At 55.6% G+C, this 12,433-nt stretch overlaps 1 protein-coding gene across 2 annotated transcripts; it reads right to left on the bottom strand.

The window, feature by feature from the left end:
• Positions 1-4,145: 4,145 nt before the first annotated feature.
• On the bottom strand, positions 4,146-10,977 carry LOC127001130 (uncharacterized). 2 transcript variants are annotated; one of them, XM_050865317.1, is made up of 2 exons: positions 10,150-10,977; positions 4,146-4,693 (listed from the first exon to the last, which is right to left on the bottom strand). In XM_050865317.1, the coding sequence occupies exons 1-2, from the start codon at positions 10,919-10,921 to the stop codon at positions 4,338-4,340; spliced, it is 1,128 nt and encodes a 375-aa protein (XP_050721274.1). In that variant the 5' UTR covers positions 10,922-10,977; the 3' UTR covers positions 4,146-4,337. The 2 variants fall into 2 exon arrangements, with proteins under 2 accessions (XP_050721274.1, XP_050721275.1); XM_050865318.1 differs by lacking the exon at positions 10,150-10,977 and adding an exon at positions 5,436-7,567.
• Positions 10,978-12,433: the final 1,456 nt, after the last annotated feature.

The raw sequence follows: 12,433 nt of genomic DNA, 5'->3' as shown, positions 1-12,433 counted from the left end.
GTCTGGAGGGCACGGTGCTGCCCCTGCTTGTCTGGAGGGCACGGTGCTGCCCCTGCTTGTCTGGAGGGCACGGTGCTGCCCCTGCTTGTCTGGAGGGCACGGTGCTGCCCCTGCTTGTCTGGAGGGCACGGTGCTGCCCCTGCTTGTCTGGAGGGCACGGTGCTGCCCCTGCTTGTCTGGAGGGCACGGTGCTGCCCCTGCGTGTCTGGAGGGCACGGTGCTGCCCCCTGCTTGTCTGGAGGGCACGGTGCTGCCCCCTGCTTGTCTGGAGGGCACGGTGCTGTCCCTTGCTTGTCTGGAGGGCACGGTGCTGCCCCTGCTTGTCTGGAGGGCACGGTGCTGCCCCCTGCTTGTCTGGAGGGAACGGTGCTGCCCCTGCTTGTCTGGAGGGCACGGTGCGGCCCCTGCTTGTCTGGAGGGCACGGTGCTGCCCCTGCTTGTCTGGAGGGCACGGTGCTGCCCCCTGCTTGTCTGGAGGGCACGGTGCTGCCCCTTGCTTGTCTGGAGGACACGGTGCTGCCCCTGCTGGTCTGGCGGGACCGGTGCGGCCCCCTGCTTGGCTGGAGGGCACGGTGCTGCCCCCTGCTGGTGTGGCGGGCACGGTGCTGCCCCCTGCTGGTCTGGTGGGCACGGTGCTGCCCCTGCTTGTCTGGAGGTCACGGTGCTGCCCCCTGCTTGTCTGGCGGGCACGGTGCTGCCCCCTGCTTGTCTGGAGGGCACGGTGCTGCCCCTGCTTGTCTGGAGGGCACGGTGCTGCCCCTGCTTGTCTGGAGGGCACGGTGCTGCCCCTGCTTGTCTGGAGGGCACGGTGCTGCCCCTGCTTGTCTGGAGGGCACGGTGCTGCCCCTGCTTGTCTGGAGGGCACGGTGCTGCCCCTGCTTGTCTGGAGGGCACGGTGCTGCCCCTGCTTGTCTGGAGGGCACGGTGCTGCCCCTGCTTGTCTGGAGGGCACGGTGCTGCCCCTGCTTGTCTGGAGGGCACGGTGCTGCCCCTGCTTGTCTGGAGGGCACGGTGCTGCCCCTGCTTGTCTGGCGGGCACGGTGCTGCCCCTGCTTGTCTGGAGGCACGGTGCTGCCCCCTGCTTGTCTGGAGGGCACGGTGCTGCCCCTGCTTGTCTGGAGGGCACGGTGCTGCCCCTGCTTGTCTGGAGGGCACGGTGCTGCCCCTGCTTGTCTGGAGGGCACGGTGCTGCCCCTGCTTGTCTGGCGGGCACAGTGCTGCCCCTGCTTGTCTGGCGGGCACGGTGCTGCCCCCTGCTTGTCTGGAGGGCACGGTGCTGCCCCCTGCTTGTCTGGCGGGCACCGTGCTGCCCCTGCTTGTCTGGAGGGCACGGTGCTGCCCCTGCTTGTCTGGCGGGCACGGTGCTGCCCCTGCTTGTCTGGCGGGCACGGTGCTGCCCCTGCTTGTCTGGCGGGCACGGTGCTGCCCCTGCTTGTCTGGCGGGCCCGGTGCTGCCCACTGCTTGTCTGGCGGGCACGGTGCTGCCCCTGCTTGTCTGGCGGGCACGGTGCCCCCTGCTTGTCTGGAGGGCACGGTGCTGCCCCTGTTTGTCTGGAGGGCTCGGTGCTGATCTCTGCTTGTCTGGAGGGCACGGTGCTGCCCCCTGCTTGTCTGGAGGGCACGGTGCTGCCCTCTGCTTGTCTGGAGGGCACGGTGCTGCCCCTGCTTGTCTGGAGGGCACGGTGCTGCCCCTGCTTGTCTGGAGGGCACGGTGCTGCCCCTGCTTGTCTGGAGGGCACGGTGCTGCCCCTGCTTGTCTGGAGGGCACGGTGCTGCCCCTGCTTGTCTGGAGGGCACGGTGCTGCCCTGCTTGTCTGGAGGGCACGGTGCTGCCCCTTGCTGTCCTGGCGGCACGGTGCTGCCCCCTGCTTGTCTGGAGGGCACGGTGCTGCCCCCTGAGTATCTGGAGGGCACGGAGCTGCCAACTGAGTGTATGGCGGGCACGGTGCTGCCCTCTGCTTGGCTGGAGGGCACGGTGCTGCCCCCTGCTTGTCTGGAGGGCACGGTGATCCCCCCTGCTTGTCTGGCGGGCACGGTGCTGCCCCTGCTTGTCTGGAGGGCACGGTGCTGCCCCCTGCTTGTCTGGAGGGCACGGTGCCCCTGCTTGTCTGGCGGCACGGTGCTGACCCCTGCTTGTCTGGAGGGAACGGTTCTGCCCCTGCTTGTCTGGAGGGCACGGTGCTGCCCCCTGCTTGTCTGGAGGGCACGGTGCTGCACCCTCATTGTCGGGAGGTCACGGTGCTGCCCCAGCTTGTCTGGAGGGCACGGTGCTGCCCCCTGCTTGTCTGGAGGGCACGGTGCTGCCCCCTGCTTGTCTGGAGGGCACGGTGCTGCCCCCTGCTTGTCTGGAGGGCACGGTGCTGCCCCCTGCTTGTCTGGAGGGCACGGTGCTGCCCCCTGCTTGTCTGGAGGGCACGGTGCTGCCCCCTGCTTGTCTGGAGGGCACGGTGCTGCCCCCTGCTTGTCTGGAGGGCACGGTGCTGCCCCCTGCTTGTCTGGAGGGCACGGTGCTGCCCCCTGCTTGTCTGGAGGGCACGGTGCTGCCCCCTGCTTGTCTGGCGGGCATGGTGCTGCCCCCTGCTTGTCTGGAGGGCACGGTGCTGCCCCCTGCTTGTCTGGAGGGCACGTTGCTGCCCCCTGCTTGTCTGGATGGCACGGTGCTGCCCCTGCTTGTCTGGAGGGCACGGTGCGTCCCCTTGCTTGTCTGGCGGGCATGGTGCTGCCCCTGTTTGTCTGGAGGGTACTGTGCTGCCCCCTGCTTGTCTGGAGGGCACGGTGCTGCCCCCTGCTTGTCTGGAGGGCACGGTGCTGCCCTCTGCTTGTCTGGAGGGCACGGTGCTGCCCTCTGCTTGTCTGGAGGGCAGGGTGCTGCCGCCTGCTTGTCTGGAGGGCACGGTGCTGCCCTCTGCTTGTCTGGAGGGCACGGTGCTGCCCTGCTTGTCTGGCGGGCACGGTGCTGCCCCTGCTTGTCTGGAGGCACAGTGCTGCCCCTGCTTGTCTGGAGGGCACGGTGCTGCCCCTGCTTGTCTGGAGGGCACGGTGCTGCCCCCTGCTTGTCTGGAGGGCACGGTGCTGCCCCCTGCTGGTCTGGAGGGCACGGTGATGCCCCAGCTTGTCTGGACGGGCCGGTGCTGCCCTGCTTGTCTGGAGGGCACGGTGCTGCCCTGCTTGTCTGGAGGCACGGTGCTGCCCCTGCTTGTCTGGAGGGCACGGTGCTGCCCTGCTTGTCTGGAGGCACGGTGCTGCCTCTGCTTGTCTGGAGGGCACGGTGCTGCCCCTGCTTGTCTGGAGGGCACGGTGCTGCCCCCTGCTTGTCTGGAGGGCACGGTGCTGCCCCCTGCTTGTCTGGCGGGCACGGTGCTGCCCCCTGCTTGTCTGGCGGGCACGGTGCTGCCCCCTGCTTGTCTGGAGGGCACGGTGCTGCCCCGGCGTGTCTGGAGGGCACGGGGCGGCCCCCTGCTTGGCTGGAGGGCCCGGGGCTGCCCCTGCTTGTCTGGAGGGCACGGTGCTGCCCCCTGCTTGTCTGGAGGGCACGGTGATGCACCATGCATGTCTGGAGGGCACGGTGCTGCCCCTGCTTGTCTGGAGGGCCCGGTGCGGCCCCTTCTTGTCTGGCGGGCACGGTGTTGCCCCCTGCTTGTCTGGAGGGCACGGTGCTGCCCCTGCTTGTCTGGAGGGCACGGTGCTGCCCCCTGCTTGTCTGGTGGGCACGGTGCTGCCCCCTGCTTGTCTGGCGGGCACGGTGCTGCCCCCTGCTTGTCTGGAGGGCACGGTGCTGCCCCCTGCTTGTCTGGCGGGCACGGTGCTGCCCCCTGCTTGTCTGGCGGGCACGGTGCTGCCCCCTGCTTGTCTGGCGGGCACGGTGCTGCCCCCTGCTTGTCTGGCGGGCACGGTGCTGCCCCCTGCTTGTCTGGAGGGCACGGTGCTGCCCCCTGCTTGTCTGGAGGGCACGGTGCTGCCCCCTGCTTGTCTGGAAGGCACGGTGCTGCCCCCTGCTTGTCTGGCGGGCACGGTGTTGCCCCCTGCTTGTCTGGCGGGCACGGTGATGCCCCCTGCTGGGCTGGAGGGACCTGTGCTGCCCCCTGCTGGTCTGGAGGGCACGCTGCTGCCCCTGCTTGTCTGGAGGGCACGGTGCTGCCCCTGCTTGTCTGGAGGGCACGGTGCTGCCCCCTGCTTGTCTGGCGGGCACGGTGCTGCCCCCTGCTTGTCTGGCGGGCACGGTGCTGCCCCCTGCAGGTTGCCCTCATCCTGCAGTGCTCACCCCTGCGTGGTGTGCTAGCCTGGGTGTGGCAGCAGCCGGGCCCCGTGCGTCGGGAGCAGGGTCATGCAGCCTCGCCTCACCCCTCTGTGACCCCTGAGGGCGTGCCCGGAGGGGCGCGCCTCGGGGTCAGGTAATTTCCGTCATCGGAGTCTGAATCTTCGTCTACGTGGCATTGTGAATGCTCGGCGACATTTTCGTAAGTTGGAGGCTCGGGGATCTCCTCGTAGATTGGAGGCTCCGGGAACTCGTCGTAGATGTGCTCCTCGTCGTCGCCGAAGTACAGGTAGTCGGGCTCCTGCTGCCGCGGCGCCACGCGCGGGAGCACGGTGGGGCCCGTGGGCGGCGCCACGTCCACATGGTTGTCGTCGACCTGTACCTCGCCGCCGACGCGCCAGGAGGCGGCCAGTCCGCGCCGCGTCGGCACGCAGGGCACTGCGGGAAGAGTGTGGCCATTACGACGACGACGACGACCGTCATGCTGGGGGGAGAGAGAGAGAGAGAGAGAGAGAGAATGGGTGGGATAGCTTAACAGAGGAACATGGAAAGGATTGAGAAAGGCAGACGAAGGATGGAATACAGTTTTCCACATCGAAGCTTTGAAAGGTCAAACAGCCTCGGCAAAGAGATCGTCAAATATAAATAAATAAATAACCACAAAGCTACATATGACAGCTGAGACTCGAAGCCCCACGAGCAGCGCATTTCCGGCTGTGCTACGGTCTTTGTTCTCAGACGGTCCCGGCTCCCATATCAACTATTTCCAAAGGCCATAAAGGAGGTCAGCAGGGGTTCTAATGCGTTCTTTTTTAGGTTTACGGCACAGAAGAAAGGTCAAACTACAACCTGAATCATAAAACTTCCCCTGGAATTGCCCGAAACTCCATCGAAAGCTTTATCAAGTGCTTGGGCGCCGAAATTAATATGGTTTATCGAGGTCATATTTTTAAACATTTGACAAGGCTTTCGTAGGAGCTTCGGGCACTTCCAGGGGTAGTTTATGACCCTTCTGGTAGTCAGTCTTCTTCTGTAGCATGAACCTAAAAAACACTCACTATAACCCGATTGATGTCCTTTTTCGGCCTTGGCAATAGTTGATGTGAGCGGCGGAAGCGTCTGGGAATACCGACCTGTGACCTTACGTAAAATCACAACAAGGAAAAGACACAATACTAACGTGATGCCGCTGATCTGCGTCTTCGTCGCCTGCGGCAGACCACCACCACCACCACCACCACCACCACTATCACCAGGAATATCACCACCGCCACCACCGCCACCACCGGCACCACTATCAGCAGCACCACCGACGGAGACGAAGACGCAGATGTAGTTGTTTGGGTGGTTGTAGTTGTGGTTGTTGTAGTCGTGGTTGTGGTTGTCGTATTTGTGGTTGTGGTGATGGTTGTAGGTGGGATAGTGCGTGAAGGTGGCCTGAATGGAGGGTTCTCACAGATGTACTCAGGAGGGAGCGATGGACTCGACCCCACATTTACAAGACAATATGTTCCTGGATGGCCACTTTTCCAGTTTGAGGACCCACGAGCCACAACACTCAGACCTCCAAGGGACCGACATTCGCCACGCTCATGACGAGTGCATTTCCCTCGGCAATAATCAGTAACCAGATCAAAGAAAATGAAGCAATATTTTATACCACGATCCCCGCCTTCGTGCTTTGTTACATTCACTTTCATCCTCGTCCACTTCTCTCCTGTGTCAGGGAAGCAAGGGGCAGCAGGGAACCAAGCAACGTGTTGAGCATTCCGATGATTTACTTTGACGCTGATCCCTGCAAAATCTCTCCCCGGCTGCACGAACCCCTCGGCCCACAGATTGTTTCCTACTGCATTGAAAGACATCACTTCGTTTTCTTCCGAGTATCCGACTTTTTTTATCAGGGCCGCAACACCACTGCCAGGCCGAGGCGGGGTTGAGGGCGCCCCCAGCACTCAGAGCGAGCAAGGCAGCGACAAGCACACCGGTCTGCACCATGGCGAGTGTATCTCTGTGTGTGGATAAGCGAGCCTACGTGTTGACCATGGGACAGGATATCCTCTCGGCGACGTCTCGCACACACACGCTGTCATCTTTGTTCACTGTTGCAACTATGAGGAGCTCAGGCCACCTTAATTAAAGATTTTCCAACTTATACCACATTGTTCCAAATAATAACTCACTCTATGTAAAGCAAAACGGATAACACCTAATGTGTGGGCACTACGGGTTCCCTCACGAGTTACTTCCCCTAACCCTCAGCGCGTACCCCACATACAGACTGTATAGCTCCTGTTTGTGTTTCGTGTTTTCCTTATCTATTGGGTTGAAATACAATCCTTCCTTAAAATATGTTAATAAAAGATAGTGGTTTGTAATTACAGCGCTCATGAATGACAGTTTTATGTTGCCATCAATTAGAATCTTTATATATTGCCTTAATCAGAAACACGGCCACCAACACACCGTGACTTAACTTAACACAGGCAACACGCTGTAACACAAGGCTAAGTAACAGTCCGGTGCTCTAAGGTCACTATTCTCAAACACATCCTTCTCTTACCTCAGTCATTTCTAAAGGCCAAGGAAGAGGTTAAACGCGTCATCTTGAGTGTTTCTTTACCTTCATGGTGCAGGAACTTTGCCAGACTACCACCAGGGTCATAAAACTACTACCACTGGAAATGCCCACAAATCCCCTGAAAGCCTTGTTAAATGTGTGTGCTTGGCGCTGAAAGTTTACGAACATGACCCTAAGGCAGTGGGGCAAGGAACGGTGTGTGCTTGTTGCCCAGCGTCCAGGAAAGAGTTTGTGCTGCTGTCCAAGTGTTATCAGCTGTAATGATGCTGTTTGTGACCGTCTGTGTGCCTTTGGACAAGAAACAGATTATGCGGCAAACCAAAAGACTCCTAGTGGTAGTTTTCTTATCGGCACTGTCCCCTCCTATAAAAAGTACAGGAATTCAGGAACCTTACTTAAACTTACTTAAGCCTTACTTAATAACAGGACGCGCATTCAGTTGGTTCATGACAGTATCTAAGCTTCATAATCAGCATGGTCGAGTTAAATTATAGGAATCTTTATCATACACATTACTTTTTTTTTATTAAAGTATGTCCTCTGGTGGTGCTGGTACGAGAGACACTGAGTGGTTCATAGAGACCATTTTCCACGACTGCTGTCCCTTGTCGTTATATTATAGGAATCCTTATTATACAAGTCAGTGTCTTCATCTATGGGTGTGTCCTCTGGTGGTGCTGGTACGAGGGACACCGAGTGGTTCATAGAGATCGTTCTCCACTACTACCGTCCCTTGCCGTTCACATGTAGCAGCAGGGTTGGCAGGTCCAGGGAGAGGTTCATACAGGTTGTTCTCCACGACGTATACTTGTTGCTGGTCATCCCTGGCACTGGTGGGGTTTACAGGCCCAGGGAGAGGATCATACAGGTTGTTCTCCACGACGTATACTTGTTGCTGGTCATCCCTGGCTCTGGTGGGGTTTACAGGTCCAGGGAGAGGTTCATACAGGTTGTTCTCCACGACGTATACTTGTTGCTGGTCATCCCTGGCTCTGGTGGGGTTTACAGGCCCAGGGAGAGGTTCATACAGGTTGTTCTCCACGACGTATACTTGTTGCTGGTCATCCCTGGCTCTGGTGGGGTTTGCGAGGCCTCCGAGTGGTTCATACAGGTTGTTCTCGATGACATAGTCTTGTGTGGGTGTGGGTGGGTCAGGCTGGTGATGATACTGGACCCCCATGCCTGTTGATCAGTTGTTATAATATTAATAAGTAAAAGTAATAGTACTAGTAGTAGTAGTAGTAGTAGTAGTAGTAGTAGTAGTAGCAGTAGTAGTAGTAGTAGTAGCAGTAGTAGTAGTAGTAGTAGTAGCAGCAGTAGTAGTAGTGATAGCAGTAGTAGTAGTAAGGGACAAACGAGTATTAGTAGTAGTGGTAGTAGTAGTATAATCAGTTTTTAATAATTCTATATACGTATTGTCATTTCTAGTATCACACACACACACACACACACACATCCGCTCCGCTAGCTTATACCGCTCCGGTAGCTCAATGGTTAGAGCGCCGTGCTGCAAGGCTACACGGCCAAACAGGCGGCGGTTCGAGCCCCGCTCTGGCCGGATTCTTTCCGATGACTAGGAGTGGTTACTGTCCCCCCTTGAGCAAGGGGGATGGGGTGTGTGGTGTGTGAGGTCCTGGCAGTACCCAGAGATCGACGATAATGAGCACTTGCTCGTGTCGGGAGGGTACCGCTGGCGAAAGCGAGTCCAACTCGTGATCAGGCCGTGGTGAATTACACACACACACACACACACACACACACACACACACACACACTGATGCACATATTATGTTCCTGGCTTACGTAAATTATATGGTGGACAAATGAAGACCATGAGGAAAGTGGAAACTGAGAAGGACTTCAAAATACTCCGGGATGATCCAGACGGGACTCACGAATGGAACCAGTCTTGGGAAACGAAATTCCGGGCAATAAAAGCAAATTATTGGCCGACAGTGGTAAGACACCTCACTGAAATATTCATTGGGAAACTGACGGATTACAAGAACGAGAGGGGAGTGTGGGAGCTGAATGGGTGTGGGGGGGGGGGGGGTGATTCAGCCTGATCTGTCACCCATAAGACACAATAACCAGGTCATCCGCGAGGCCTTTAAGCTGTAGACAGACTTGAGTGAATTTTTGCGAAGAGAGGAAAGAAAAAACATGATGGCTCTTTTGCGCCTTAGACTTGAATATACAAAGCAGAAGAACGAGAAGTGTAATGAAGATGGAGAGAATACAAGTAGTTAGTTACATAGGAAAAGGATGTGGCTGCTATTCTGAGAGAGAGAGAGAAAGAGAGAGAGAGAGAGAGAGAGAGAGAGAGAGAGAGAGAGAGAGAGAGAGAGAGAGAGAGAGAGAGAGAGAGAGAGAGAGAGAGAGAGAGAGAGAGAGAGAGAGAGAGAGAGAGAGAGAGAGAGAGAGAGAGAGAGAGAGAGAGAGAGAGAGAGAGAGAGAGAGAGAGAGAGAGATTAACAAAGGGACATGGAAAGGTTTGAGAAAGGCAGACGAAGGATGGAATACAGTTTTCCACATCGAAGCTTTGAAAGGTCAAACAGCCTCGGCAAAGAGATCGTCAAATAAAAATAAATAAATAACTACAAAGCTACATATGACAGCTGAGACTCGAAGCCCCACGAGAGCAGCGCATTTCCGGCTGTGCTACGGTCTTTGTTCTCAGACGCTCCCGGTTCCCATATCAACTATTTCCAAAGGCCATAAAGGAGGTCAGCAGGGGTTCTAATGCGTTCTTTTTTAGGTTCATGGCACAGAAGAAAGGTCATACTACAACCTGAGTCATATAACTTCCCCTGGAAATGCCCAAAACTCCCTCGAAACCCTTGTCAAATACGTGTGCTTGGTAAAAGGGTTGGTTTTCTCAGACGTTTTCGCCTCTCGCGTCAGCTATATTTCCAATGGTCGAAAAGGAGATCACTCGGGTTTGTATGGTTCTCTTTAGTTTCATGGTACAGAAGAAGGGTCACGCTACCGCCAGCCCGTAAAACTACTCGTGGAAATGCCCTAAACACTGTATACGAAAGCTTTGTCAATTACGTGTGTTTGGACGCCGAACCCAAGCACACACATTTGACAAGGTTTTCGTAAGAAGCCTCGGGGACTTGCAGGGGTAGTTTATGACCCTTCTGGTAGTTTGACCCTTCTTCTATACCATAAACCTAAAAAACACTCACTATAACCCGATTGATGTCCTTTTTCGGCCTTGGAAATAGTTGATGTGAGCGGCGGAAGCGTCTGGGAATACCGACCTGTGACCTTACGTAAAATCACAACAAGGAAAAGACACAATACTAACGTGATGCCGCTGATCTGCGTCTTCGTCGCCTGCGGCAGACCACCACCACCACCACCACCACCACTATCACCAGGAATATCACCACCGCCACCACCGGCACCACTATCAGCAGCACCACCGACGGAGACGAGGACGCAGATGACGCAGAAGACGGGGAGAGATCTGTGGCTGTGGTTGTTGATGTCGTTTCCGTAGTGTTTGGAGGTGGCCTGAATGGAGGGTTCCTGCAGATGTACACAGGAGGGGGCGGTGGCCTCGACTCCATTTTTACAAGACAATTTATTTCTGGATGGTCACTTTTCCAGTTTGAGGGCCCACGAGCCACAACACTCAGACCTCCAAGGGACCGACATGAGATAATACCATGACGATTACAGTTCTTTTTGCAATAAGTGGTAACAAGATCAAAGCGAATGTAGCAATGATTATTTGGAGTCGGAGGCGTTCCCTGTAGGTCCTTTGTTACCTTCACCTTCACCCAATCCCACTTCTCTCCTGTGTCAGGGAAGCAAGGGGCAGCAGGGAACCAAGCTACGTGTTGAACATTCCCTTGATTTACTTTGACGCTGATCCCTGCAAAATATCTCCCCGGCTGCACGTACCCTTCGGCCCACAGATTGCTTTTTTCTGCATTGGAAAACATCACTTCGTCTTCTGAGTATCCGACTTCTTTATCAGGGGCGCCACAGAACTGCAGGGCCGAGGCGGGGTTGAGGGCGCCCCCAGCACCCAGAGCGAGCAAGGCAGCAACAAGCACACCGGTCTGCACCATGGCGACTGAATCTTTGTGTGTGAAGGGAGCCTACGTGTTGACCATGGAACAGGATATCCTCTCGACGATAACAGGACGTCTAGGTCACACACAGGTAAACACACAGGCTGCCATTTTTGTTCAATGTTGCAACTATGAGGAGCCCGGCCAGGCCACCTTAATTAAAGAAGAGATTTGCCTATTTATATCACGTTCTGAGGGATAGCAATTAACTCAGTCTATTTATCTAAAGCAAAATGGGTAATATTGTATGGGCACTCCCCCCCCCCCCCCCTTGAATCTCCCTATATAGGCTACATACTGCTGTTTGTTTATTTGTTTGATTTTCTTTATCTATCCTCCATCCTAATTATCCATCGTTACCTATCTAATTCTTGCCTCATCGTATCGCTATCTTTCCTCAAAATATATCAATAAAAGGTAATGATTTAGTTGTAGAGTTAGATTTCTTCGGGAATGAAGGTGTTACAGATCACCAAGAAGAATCTTTATATATTGTCCACAGAGTCAACCTTTACAAATGAGTGTTTGGTAATTAGTCGACACTCCCTCACCCTCAGCCTTGTAAGATAAAGGTACAATGGGGACGCGTTATAGCCGCGCTCATCACGATCTCGCTGGCCTCAGCGCCTGCAGCGGGGAAGAACCATTACCCCGGGACACAGGGCCAGTGTGACGTGCGGGTTATCAATGTTTATCTTCACAAGTTTATTTTAACTAACAACCAAATCAACAAAACAGAAGTTAACCTTTCCAGGAGCGCTACAAGTTCGCCTGTCTATTCCCTGCTTTGGCCGCTGCTTCGCTCAGAACATATCGGATTCAGCGAGGCATGGAAAACAGAATATTTTGCCCTAGTGAACAAAGTTTTCATGCGTCACAGCGTGGAAAGCGAAGTTTAAGTAGTGCCATATACCTTGACATCTGTCATAGAAAAAAATAACTTGAATCACATATGTGCATTGCAAAATACCGTCTGTTCGTAGATTTTGTTCTCATCAAGGTCATTGTTCTCAGGTTTATATGAGCGCGTTGACGAGTGCTTAGAGGTATTCCCGTATTAGCGTGGTAGCAAAATGACTGAGAATCGTATTATCAAACGCTTCAGGTTCTTGTTACGACTATTTTTTTAAGGTCAGAGAGGAGCTCCGTCGAGTTGTCACGATCGAGTGTGTTTTCCATTCACATGTAGCGCGGAGGCCTTACAAAACTACCACCGGGCTCAGGAAACCACACATGGAAACCCCGGCTACTGCGAGCATTTCGAAATTGATCTACTAAGCCTTCGAAGGGTTATTAATATGGAGCTACGTTGGATTATCATGAGTGGGTTTCCCGTTCACAGCGCAGAGGCCTTATAAAACTACCACCGGGCTCAGGAAACAACCCACCCATGGAAACCCCGACAACTTTTCCGAGAGCCTTTCGAAATGGATGGAATGAGCCTTCGAAGAGTTTGATAATGCAGACCTGTATAGGCGCATTGACAAGTGCTTAGGCCTATTACTGTGG

The sequence above is a fragment of the Eriocheir sinensis genome, chromosome 20 (genome assembly GCF_024679095.1).
Source record: "Eriocheir sinensis breed Jianghai 21 chromosome 20, ASM2467909v1, whole genome shotgun sequence".
Classification (NCBI taxonomy): Eukaryota; Metazoa; Arthropoda; class Malacostraca; order Decapoda; family Varunidae; genus Eriocheir; species Eriocheir sinensis.
Note: the sequence above shows the minus strand (reverse complement) of the source record. Positions and strands in the feature narration are given on the sequence as shown.